The sequence below is a fragment of the Musa acuminata genome, chromosome BXJ2-5, assembly GCF_036884655.1.
Source record: "Musa acuminata AAA Group cultivar baxijiao chromosome BXJ2-5, Cavendish_Baxijiao_AAA, whole genome shotgun sequence".
Lineage (NCBI taxonomy): Eukaryota > Viridiplantae > Streptophyta > Magnoliopsida > Zingiberales > Musaceae > Musa > Musa acuminata.
The window spans coordinates 4,064,791-4,077,393 of NC_088342.1; the positions used below are offsets into that span (position 1 = coordinate 4,064,791).

The 12,603-nt window shown below is 41.3% G+C and overlaps 1 protein-coding gene across 6 annotated transcripts; it reads left to right on the plus strand.

Moving 5' to 3' along the window:
* The first annotated feature begins 5,473 nt into the window (after positions 1-5,473).
* LOC103984020 (transport inhibitor response 1-like protein) lies at positions 5,474-11,819 on the plus strand. Of its 6 annotated transcripts, none has more exons than XM_065108099.1 (5): positions 5,474-6,178; positions 6,378-6,903; positions 6,996-8,913; positions 9,065-9,235; positions 11,312-11,819. In XM_065108099.1, the coding sequence occupies exons 1-3, from the start codon at positions 5,574-5,576 to the stop codon at positions 7,749-7,751; spliced, it is 1,887 nt and encodes a 628-aa protein (XP_064964171.1). In that variant the 5' UTR covers positions 5,474-5,573; the 3' UTR covers positions 7,752-8,913; positions 9,065-9,235; positions 11,312-11,819. The 6 variants fall into 6 exon arrangements, with proteins under 6 accessions (XP_064964171.1, XP_018682087.2, XP_064964172.1 ...); XM_018826542.2 differs by having other exon boundaries at positions 11,320-11,819; XM_065108100.1 differs by having other exon boundaries at positions 11,633-11,819.
* The last annotated feature ends 784 nt before the right edge of the window (positions 11,820-12,603 follow it).

Here is a 12,603-nt window from a genome sequence, read left to right on the forward strand (position 1 = left end):
TGCATCCATCATATGGATGAGTATACAACACATCAGTCTGTTCGATTATCTCGATGTCCTTCTCAAGTAATATATGACCGGGATTATTTAGAATCTGTATTTAAAGGTGAATCGGTCTCATTATCGTGATCTTATCACGATCCGATTTCCATTATATAGATCCAAGGACATCACAATATATACATGCATATATACAATAGTCAATATAAAACGATAAATGCTAAAATATAATAAGCAAAAAGATTTCGTGTCAAGTCACACGTGTCATCACTCACGTGATTGACTTGTTGGGCATCTATGACTAGCAGACAGTTGTATTACCTAGAGAGATCGTATATTCCTGAATCCCTATAGATTTGTTAGAGAGGATGAAGAAGGTCAAGCGTCTACCTCTCTAGCAGTGATCCATATAGTAGGGCTGCGATGATGCTCCTTAAATCTCTACGCTTACTATTTGAGAAGGAGAATGAGAGAGGAGAATAAGATATGACCACCAAGAAGCTCAAACCTATGAGCTTTTAGTTCTCTCATATTTATAGAGGTCCTCAGTTAACCCAAATGAATCCTGCTCTATTGGGTACTAGATCTCTATTCAATTACCCAAGTCTATTAGTGGGTCTTTACTAAAAAATCTCTTATTAGATTTTATTGGATCTCATCATTGGGATCTAATAATCCAATGGTTTATTAGATATCTAATAAGATATGGGTTTTAACGGATATCTTATATTGTAACCTCTACTCGTCGCAACACCTACCATATGTATGTGACCCTCTAGCCCCAATATTGAGCTGGCCGTGAGTCATACTTATCAGAGCTCCTTCTAGCTCAGTAAAGAATTATTATCTCTATAATAATTCACTTGACTCATCGATTACGACCGTACTAGGCCACTACGCCGTAGTCTCAGATGATACAAAGGAATCTAATCCTTTGTACCTATCTGTCCTCAGTTATCATGTACCTATAGTTCCTCAACCATCTAATATTCCAAAAATCATATACCGGGCATGGTGTTGTTAGACCCATATGGTTTCTCCTCGATTCTCGCTATAATCAGATTCTCCCGAATAACTCTTTCTCTCTCAATTCGAATGACCTTTGCCAAGGATTTGTCTGAGCAAGAATACATAGGATATTCCTCTTATGATAACAAGAGTGGATGATCATCTATTGACACTCAATAGCCCTCGTAAGATTGACTGTCACTCCCAATAACCGGTTGTACTTGATTTATAACTTTTAAACCTACAAGTCTGGTATCAAAGAGTGGAGTACTCATATATGGCATCCTTAGTGTCTCAGGTCTAAGGGCCAGATACACTACTAGGACTATGAAATTACTGTCTAACAATAAAGTATTATCAACCATCCAGTATTCTATGAGCGGATTAATAAGTGAACTCATTCTCTAATGAATACCTACACTGTTTTCTTAGTGTCCCCACATGAGCATCTATGAAACCAACTACCTCCATCATATGGACAGGTATACAGCATACTAGTCTGTCCAGTTATCTCGATATTCTTTTCGAGTAACCTATGACCAGGATTATTTAATGTTAGTGTTTAAAGGTGAATCGGTCTTATTATCACGATCAGATTCTCATTGCATAGATATATATGTATATTTGTAACAAGCAATATAAAGCGATAAAATATCAAAATATAATAAGAAAAAAGAATGTGTATCGTGTCACACGTGCTATCACTCACGTGATTGGCTTGCATGACACCTATGACTAGCAAGGATGTCATGTAAGCAGACTTAACATTTGTTAACTCAAACTTGACGAAAGTAACTTATATTCTACGCTTTTAAAAATATAGGAGTTATTTTATATACGAGTAAATAATAAAGATTTAAATAATATATAACCAAAATCATAAGACCTAAAATGGACGTTTTAACCATTCAATAAATCTATCACTTTACTTACTATCCCATGCCTAACAAATCTACCTAAAACACCATACATTTTAGCTAACAAGTAAGACCCACCAACTTCCAACCATATTTGTCATGGGCCACATCTCTCTAATCATGAATTTAAAAATATTTATTTATATTAAATATTTTATTCTTAAAAAATATTATGCATTACTTATTATATAAGCATCCGTCTTTAATATATTTTAGCTAATATATATGCTTCTTCAACCTTTAAGATTCTAATAATACTTTTCACATTTAATATATGCTTCATAGCTCAAGCTTCAAACTTATAATTAACAAATAAGAAATGATAATTTTCTAGAAGAGTTTCTTTATTTTGAGATATTCCCAACTAGTTTCCTTTTTTTCAAAAAATTTCACAAGGTGTTTTTTTTTTTTTAAATTATCCCGTGCCATCAGTTGTCACCTTCGCTTCTGGCTGCCTCCATCTCCGTCTTATCTATTTGTGCCTCCATCCCACTACTCTCATCTTTGCTTTCGTCCGCGACTACCTCCACCCCACTGATCCTACCCCATTTGCTCATTTTCCTTATCTCATCATCCCTATTATTCTCATTGTCACCTTAACGCTACGAGTGAGGGTAAGGGTGCTTCATACATAGTCTCGCTCCCCTTATGATCATCAACCTTGATGGAGAAAGCTAGGAAAGAGAATATCAACGATGATAGAGAAAACGAGAAGAGAAGACACGAGGTAGGGGAGTGTAGTGTGCGATGGCGGCATGGTGGTAAAGGGTGACAATCAACGGCGTGGAGGCAAAAATAAAATTATCCTTTAAGAGAAAAGCAAAGCTCTAATAAATTTTTTTGAAAAAAGATGCTAACTGAACATTTTCATAATAATGAACCTTTTTCAAAAAATTGCCTAAGAAATTATAAACCTAAATAAATTTACCAAACATGCTTTATAAAGAGCTCAAGAAACACTAAACCCTATAGTTACTATAATGCACATTTTCTATGACGTGTGTGTGTGTGTGTGTGAAACTTAAATTTAATAGGATATATATAAAATTAGTTTCTCGGTTAGATTATATGAAACCATATTCTAGCAACAATTCATTCATCTTGTTAAGTGTAAAGTATTCACCCAGATCTCATTCATGGCTTATGGGCATTCATTATTAACTATTCTAATCTCCACAAAGCCCATGCAGCACATTCAACTCCCTCCACTGGCACTTTTTAAGAGGCTAACATGACTGTGCATCTCCTGTTCAAACTTTACAGTCCATGCCAAGACCCCCCACCGAGGAACCAAGACAGCAGCTTCTGAAAGGCACCGGAATCCATACAAATCACCATCTTGTGGGTGGTTGGATTTTGCCACACAGTGAAGGACGTCCAATCAAGGCCATCTCATCTGCCCCCCACTTGCTAAAGCATACATAGATCTGCTGGTGGGTGTGCACTGTGGCCTGCCTTTTGTTTGTCTTGTGGCATCCTCACCCTATAGAAGATATCAATGAGCAACCAAACAAGAGTTGCTGGGGAAGGGCATGCATCTGTGTGACTGTGTGTGACAGACCCACACTCGAATCATTCAGAAGTGGGATCCCTTGTTTTTAAGGGCTGTGCATTATGGATCTGAAGGACTGTGGTGAGCTGACTGATGCCCTCCAAGCATTTGAAGGGTGGTGGCAGTCATCAGCTTCCTTGGGTTTGAGACCTCGTGGGGCATGAACTGGAGGAATCCAGAACTAGCATTATCATGTGTGTACTTGCTTTGTTTATTATCACAAAGCATATGTTTGTAGGCTTTTAGATCGCAGAGAAAGTTCAGGATGGTTTTGGCCATCTTCTCATCAGTTCTTCTGATCTGGCTTCACTTTTCCACCTGGTCAATGGAAACAGGATGGATTCATTTTCCTTTTTGGACAACCTGAAAGGGCAAATGAAAGCTTGGAGGATAAAGCTTGTGTTTAGAAGCTTCTCTTCTGATCTACTAAACTTTGTTTCTTCTTGCTCATTGCATTTGTCTATTTTCTGAACATAATGCATAGATGAGATCCATCCAAATGATAGGGAAACCCTAAAATTTTCTAGCAGGCATCCTTGCTAATTATCAAGCTCAAACTAGCTATTTCACACTAAGAAACATGTGCAAAACAGATGAATAGAAAGAAGACCACTGTCTGCTACATCTTGTGTGCTCCCAAGAGTAATCTTGATGATAATATAAATGGTACATGAGATATGAGATATATGATGGCATATGAAACATATGATTTCATGAATAGGCCATTGCTAAGTATTCTTAATATGTCAAACACTCACATGCAATCCAGACAGTTTCCTCCAGCTAAAGACATTGACTTGCAATATTGTTATTGTTTGCTTGTCGAAAGACTCATCAGACACACATGTTTGCGAGAACTCCGTCCATTTGCCAACCCATCACAGGAATGCGAGGTACTCCTCCTCGACCATCATAATCAGAAATAATGATACTTGTCCTTGTTATCTAAGAACCCCTGCAAGAAGAACAGGCTCCATGATTAGCCATCACCACTGTGTTCATTAACCAGCAGATGCCCTCGGCTTGCTGCATTTATGATCCATGCACTGCAGCTCACGTGGTCTGCATCCAAGCCTCCTCCGGACCAGACATGAACGGAACTCCGAGAGAGAGAGAGAGAGAGAGAGAGAGAGAGAGAGAGAAGGAAGCAAAAGGCAATGAAAATAAAACAAGGCCACGCTTTTTCTTTTTGCTGGATAAAGTTTCCATAACAATGATCGTCTCCGATTCACGGAAATCTCCATTTGCTGATTGAACAAAACATTGCCGCACTGGCATTTCCTTGGAGTTGAGAAATCTCTTCCAGTACAAAGTAGAATAGGCTTCCCCTCCGCTTGGCCAATGCTCTGGTGCAGTCGCTGTACCTTCCACGAGAGGCAATGATTGGTCGCTCCTGTGGGGTCTCCCCCTCGGAGGCCACCACCACCACCACCACCACCACCACCCACCCAGGAACAGTTCCAGAATATCGAGATTTCTTTTTCTTCCCTTTATTTCTGTGGATATGGTACAAAGCCCCTTTTGCATTGTGCTCCTGGGATGTTCCAATAGGAGCAAGCTCAGATGACTGCAGACCAGATTGGGCCTGCCATGGTCTTAAAGCAATATCTCTTAATGGCTCTTCAACTTCTATCCATTCCTTCGATAATCTTCTTTTTATTTTTCCACGATGATTTTTTTCCCAAAAGAAAAAAGAAAAGAAATGACACATTATACATACAGGCCGTAGAGGAGGTATTCTTGTAAATATGTTCCCAAGGTTTTAGACGCAAGCAAGCAAGCAAGCAAAGTGACGACGTGACTAGCGGGGACAGCGACGGTGGGTCCCCGTGACTCAGAGGGGCGGGAGCAGTGTGGTGGAGAGTTGAGAGTCCGATATGGGAACCAAATAAATAAATATGTGATATATATATATATATATATATAAACGAAAAGTCATCACGTCTCTATCCCAAACTCCTCCTTTCCTATTTAGATAAATTATCTTTCGACTATTTTTTCGCGCACATGCCGTCTCCACCTCTTCTCGTCGTCTGCTCCATTTCTAATCTTACCTAAACCTGCTTGCTCTCCCACTACAACATCCCCTCTGTGGTATGAGAGAGGAGAGGTCGGACATGTCGGAGGACGAGGACGGTGGAGGAGGAGTGGAGCAGAAGGAGCGCTGGGGGCCGTCTCATGGCGGCGGCGGCGGCTGCGGTTCCGCTAAGAGCCGGGGTGGAGTCTGGACGGATCCGCCGCCGCCCTTCTCCGACCAGGTGCTGGAGAACGTGCTCGAGAATGTCCTCCAGTTCCTGGTGTGTCGCCGGGACCGGAACGCCGCGTCGCTGGTCTGCCGGTCGTGGTACCGGGCGGAGGCCCAGACCCGGGGCGAGCTCTTCATCGGCAACTGCTACGCCGTCTCCCCCCGGCGGGCGACCGACCGGTTCCGCCGCGTCCGGTCGGTCGTCCTCAAGGGCAAGCCCCGGTTCGCTGATTTCAGCCTGGTGCCCCTCGGCTGGGGCGCCCACTTCTCACCCTGGGCCTCCGCCATGGCCACTGCCTACCCCTGGCTCGAGAGGATCTGCCTCAAGCGGATGTCCATCGCCGACTACGACCTCTCCCTCCTCGCCTTCTCCTTCCCCTTCTTCAAGGATCTCACCCTCATCTGCTGCGACGGGTTCGGCACCCTCGGCCTAGCTGTCATCGCCGAGAAGTGCAGGTTAGGGGTCTCGCGTCACTCATCTCGTTCAATTGCTTGTTGTACCTCTATCCTGTAATTCCTGTTAGATCTCAGAGGTGCGATAAATCTGAAACCTCGACGTTAGACGTAATGCTAACCCTAGTTTCATGTCGATGAGCTGTGCAAATTTAGACGTGGATGTGCTGCTTATGCAAGTATTTGATGGAATTTTCCTTAGGCATCTGCGGGTGCTAGATCTGATAGAGGCCTATTTGGAGGAAGAAGAGGAGGATGAGGTCGTGGATTGGGTTTCCAAGTTCCCACAGACAACAACGAGCTTGGAGACACTCGGGTTCGATTGTGTGGTCTCCACAGTCAATTTCGAGGCATTGGAGGCGCTGGTCGCCCGATCTCCTGCCCTCCGGCAGCTGCGGGTGAATCACCATGTCACCGTAGACCAGCTCTTCCGTCTCATGGTGCGGGCGCCCCAGCTCACCCACCTTGGCACAGGGTCCTTCGGACACCCTGCAGCCCTGGCTCTACAAGGAGACGTAATGGAGCATGACGCTGATCTCGTATCTGCCTTTGCTGCCTCCAAGTCGATAGTCTCTCTCTCAGGCTTCCGCGATGTTGCATCTCAGTACCTCCCTGCTATTTACCCAGTCTGTGCCAATCTCACTACCCTCAACTGTAGCTTCGCCGAGATAACTGCTGATGAGCTGAAGCCCGTGATCCACCATTGCCATAATCTTCAGAAATTCTGGGTACTTGCCACTTCTAACTTGAGTTGTCCTAATTTGGTTTCATCCATCTTTTTTCCTCTGAAATTCGCTGTCGATGGGGTTCTTGTTTTCAGGTTCTTGACACGGTGCGTGATGAGGGGCTTCAAGCAGTGGCAGCCACATGTAAGGACCTCCGAGAGCTGAGGGTGTTCCCTTTAAATGCAACAGAGGACTCCGAGGGGTTTGTCTCAGATGTTGGTCTTGCAGCTATTTCTCAGGGTTGCCGGAGACTCCGATCAATTCTATATTTCTGCCAGCAGATGACTAATAAGGCAGTTATAACAATGTCCAAGAATTGCCAGGAACTTGTTGTGTTTCGCCTTTGTATCATGGGTCGCCACCTCCCTGACCACCTTACCAAGGAGCCCATGGATGAGGGATTTGGGGCTATAGTGATGAATTGCAAGAAGCTAACCAGGCTTGCAGTTTCGGGGTTGCTCACCGACAAGGCATTTGGGTATATTGGAAAATATGGGAAGTCAATAAGAACTTTATCTGTTGCTTTTGCAGGGGACAGTGACGTGGGGCTAAGGTATGTGCTCGAAGGGTGCCCCAAATTGCAGAAGCTTGAGATCAGGGATAGCCCTTTTGGGGATCCAGCACTCCTCTCGGGGATTCACCAATACTATAATATGAGGTTCTTGTGGATGAATTCGTGCAAGCTGTCTATTAGGGGTTGCAACGATGTAGCTCAGAGGTTGCCTCGCTTGATCGTTGAAGTGATTAGAGATCGGCCTGAAGCTGATGATGAGACTGTCGAGAAATTATACATGTATCGTTCCCTAGCAGGGCCAAGAAATGATGCACCGCCTTTTGTGATGATCTTATAGTGTGATCCTTTCCACTTAAACTGCTATCAGGAGGAAGGAAAAAATTGCAATCGTCTTCTGATTCCATGGAGGAGCGTACTCTGCGTAGGGCAGCTGGTTCCGACCAATGCATAAAGGTTGATCTGATGGCTGGCCTTCATGATACCTAAGACAATCCTCTTTCTCTTCATTCCATGGGAAGATAGTTCCAGTATATCCTCTGCCATGCATCCATTTTCTACTTGTTTGGGTTGCTGAAACAACATTTCATTGGAGGAACACTGAAATTTCATATTCTTTTTCGGTGGAGGTTTTTATTTCTATTGCACATTTGATAGTCCGATCAAACAGATGGCAGAAGGGGAGATTAGCGTGAGGATGTTGTATAAGTTGGCTGTTGCTTGTAGGCCATTTTCCTAGCACTCAATTTTGTCTTAAGAGAGAGAGAGAGAGAGAGATTACATGACCGACCACTTTGACTGGTTTTCAGATGGAAGCTGACCCTTAAAAATCCTGACCGAAGACTATTTATGGCCTCCCATTCTGTATGCACATGACACCATTCAGGGACTGGTTTAAAGGTCAGGAGGTGAAATCTGAAACTCCGAAAGAGTCCTTATTTTATGTAGGAGTTTTAGCTTATCAGTGAACAGTATAAGCATGAGTGCTTATTATTTCATCTGGTGCTTTTATTGTTTGGGCATATAAACATAAACATGATCTCTAGGACTTGGAAGTTTGTAATTTTTAACTTTTCCCTTGATATATTACTATTTCATTGGCATAATGAATGCAGTGGCCATAGGGCATTCAACTGTTGTAGTTGTGGCTGTCCCCATGGCATCACTGTTTGCTTGGAGCCCATTAATGATGGGATCATGAAGACCTGCATGAGTTACAGGAAGAGGATTTTTTTTGACAGGACCAAGTATCTACCACTCAGATGGTCAACACAAAGTTGGGTTATGGTCCCAATTGAAGTAACACTTCATTGATTGGACTATCTCTATCATCAGACTATTGCACCTTTTGGATGGCAGGTCATTGGCTTTTCTGCTCAGATTGGTAGGCAGGTGAGCAGCAACTGTCATCTGTGGCCCATGAAGGTTTAATTGGACCTGCCTCCACTTGTGATCTGCACTGGTACCTCTGATGAGCTACGGAGGAGGAAGAAGAAGAAGAGGTATCTTTCTTCTTCTATATATGTATATATTTCTTTTCTCGTGTTAGGTGCAATCATATGAACTGGAACACTTGATGTCTCCCTGTGGGACTTTGCTGCCTTGTTGTGCTAAGAATTGAGTCTCTTTCCACTTCCTAATCTGATGTGACAGCTCCGGAGCAAAGTGGCATTCCGGGTTCTGGGAAAGCTTCGCATGGACGCATCTCTTGTGTTCTATCACATATGCTGCTGCATTTTGCTCAGATGATGACACCTTGCTATATTGTCTGACAGGTTCAGATCTGGTGAAAGAGGAGAAGAAATTGTTGCTATGATCATCAGGGTAACTTGCTCAACTAATTGCATGACTCCAATAAATTGCATGAAATTGTTGCAATCATATAAAGCTTTCAGCTAGGGTTTCTTATGTATATTTTGTTTTAGAGGTCAACACAGGGTTAAGATGGTGCACATAAAATATAGGTATTGTGATTGATGGAGACAGACACAAGGGTTGACCAAAAGGATGACAATGCAACCTATAGGTATTCAGGGAAGTTGATACCCTAATGTGGAGTTACTACTGCCTTTGGGTGCTACACAAAGTTGAGGATGTGGAGACAATTAAATGTGGTGACTGTTGTAGCCCTTTGCTTTAAAAGACAGTTCCAACATTTCATAGAGCTCAAGGAATGAGAGACAAGTTTAGTCCTCCTAAATTGCTGCCAGATTTGGTAGATTAGTTTCACTTTAAGACATTTGACTTGCAATTAGAGGATGTTTTGTGTCCAGTGATAAGTTATCGATTATGAATGATCAATCACATGATTGTTATTGGATAATCATAGTTCAAGTCATGGAAACAATTTGTCTTTTCACGGGAATAGAGAATATTATACTTATTGGTCTTTCTTAGATTCTAAGAAAAACATTATCAGTAGGGTCTTTTTTGAGCTGACGTTCTGGAAATGATTTTTTTCTTCACGAGGAGATTGTATTGATCCTTCTTAGATTCCATATTAATACGTGTTTTTTTCTTTGCTTGTTGAAGCCAATGCTAAATTCTTAAGACATAATTAGGTAAGGATTATGCTTTGAAACCTCAAGAGCTATTGTGCATATATCATGTGCTCGGAGTACGTTTGCTAAAATGAATTGAAAAGAGTGTGAGGACCTGCCATGTCGATACACAAGCGATAAAGCATGTGGTTGAATTCAGTACAAAGTGAGGACCTGCCATGTTGTGAATCCTCATTGAAGTAAATGCCATAATTCATGATCATGATTGTGTCATGGATACCAATTACACAAACATCTACAGATGTCTCTATCGCACTTACAAATATCTCACATTTCATAAAGATCCAGCCTACCAGATGTCCATCACTGTTTCGAAAGAAAATAGAATTATTGGTACTCCTTTCCTTGATGGAACTTTAACTTTTAGAGCTCAATTATAAATAGGAATCTTGATTTTTTTTTCCTTTTACAGTTTTTTTATCATCTATACCACCTAAATTTTGTGCACAATATTGTTATATTGATATATATATATTGATATATATAACAATATTATTTATGCATATAAGAGTGCAAACCAAGCATAATATATGCAATGATGTTGATCTTTACATAGTTAAGTGTGTTCTATGCCTATTTGAATGCTTTCCATCTATCAAAGAATAGTTATTCATGTATAACAAAAGGTATGAATTAAAATTCTTAAGGCAAGTATTACAAGTTTCAAATCCAGCAAGGGTTGGAATCTTTTTTTTTTAAATATTTTTCCCATTTTATGGAGTCCATAACCCCAAATAGTTGGTACTGATTTTATTACTGTTGTTGTATGTTATAGAGTCCTGGAGAGTGAGAAGTCTTCAAACTTGAAGTTTCAGTTTCACCACCATTAGTGTTGTATCTTCCATTCTTAAACCCATGGGCATAAGCTTATCAATGGACCCATGTGAATAGTTGTTCGAATCCACAATCTTGTGGGTGATTAATCAGTGGATGACACCATCCAACCTTGTGAGAAGATATGAAAGATGATTTATATTTCATGATGATTGGATGTTTCACCAGCAGTCTGACAAGTGGGTGTAAAAATGCATTTCTGCACATTAAACATTTTATTCACTCTTTTATTAATTTTGGCCATGCATGTTCCAGTCTTTCTATAATGTCATTCCAATAATGTCTGTAGAAATATCCTAAATTTGTAGGTTGAGATTGTTCAACAAAAAATTTCAAATTTGATGGTCAATTATGATCAAGCTAGAAGCTTTTTTGTGGAGAAAAATAAGTTTGGGCAATTGCTAATTGTTCTTTTGTCTTGTACTATTCTTGGATATTGACTGTGGTAGTCCAATTCCTTTCTATGTCACAACAACCACACTCTTCACTCTCCTAAGAAAGACAGTCATGCAGGTAATGCCATGGCTCGAGTGTTGTTATCCAAGTGACCAATCATACTAGCTTTCCAGATACATCCATCTCATGCATTGTCCAAAGAGTGGTCAAAAGATATTGGAGAAGCCATAATTAGGTTTCTGTGGACTCCACCATACACCATGATGATTGAGGTTGCTGCTGAGCTTAAAATGTTGATCTGGATGTGCAACTCTCCATCAGAAGATCACAGAATCCTCTGCCATGAAGAAGTCAACATCAGAGATCTTCGACTTTGCTGGTCCATTGTTGTTTTCTGAAAGAAAAGCTTCCTTTTGATGATTCTATGTAGGCACGATTGAGGTTGATGCTACTTGTCCAAAGAAGAAGATGAGAGCTGCTTTGATGCAATGGCTTCAAGGAATGGACTTTGACCAGTTGATATGGACTAAGCTGGAATCAGACAACTCATGAAGTTGTATCACTTTGATGTTGGATTATGATATGATAGAAATATAGTCTGTCTGCTTGAAGGTTGAGGTTGCTTGCTTGCCACAGTAGTTTCTCTTCATTGATCATGTCCATGGGAGAGGTTTTTTCTTGCTCCTTACTCAACAGTCTCCATCATCTTTGTTAAGTTCCTTGATCTCCTCTCTATGACTCCATACTTGTCCACAGAGAGTTGAGCTACCCAGTTGTTGGATCCCTCCCTGGAGAGCAAGAAAAGATGTCACAAGCTCTAGTTCCATGAACATGCAATGCAGAGGAAACATGGTCTAAGGTACAGCAATCATCACTGAAGGTTGAAGTCAAAGTGGATATAGGATAAGATGGATTACTCATCTACAAATAGGATACACAACAAGATCTACCACAATTCATCATCAAACAAGCAGTCAGTCACAAAGGGACTTCACTAGTTTCACAAAAACTGAAAACAGATGACAAGTACAGTTTCATACCCAACTGCTTTGATCTTCATTAAACAGGTTTCATCTTCTCTTTTCTTTCTAATATCTTTTTCAATTTAGCAACAGGTCGATGCTTGATTTCCCTATCTTACTTGATCCTCCTCTTCTTCTGCATCATTCAAGTAGTTTCTTTCTTTGGTTTTGGTTTTCCTATGGTTCTGACCACACCCAAATTCTGACTAACAAAACCAAGATAAGAAGTACAGACAAAGCCACCTTCATGAGTGTCTTCATATCTTCCTCACCTGTTACCGGCTAGAGAGTTATGATGATATTATCACCTGTGGCCTGGCAGTTTTATCATCAGTCTTCTTATAGCTCAGGCATGCAGCATCCGACACCCCAATCGAGC

Excerpts from the sequence above, each read along its gene's own strand:
- LOC103984020 (XM_065108099.1), top strand. The coding sequence starts at position 5,574 with ATGAGAGAGGAGAGGTCGGACATGTCGGAGGACGAGGACGGTGGAGGA. Across the intron at positions 6,179-6,377 it reads GTCATCGCCGAGAAGTGCAG|GCATCTGCGGGTGCTAGATC; the intron begins GTTAGGGGTCTC and ends AATTTTCCTTAG. Across the intron at positions 6,904-6,995 it reads ATAATCTTCAGAAATTCTGG|GTTCTTGACACGGTGCGTGA; the intron begins GTACTTGCCACT and ends TCTTGTTTTCAG.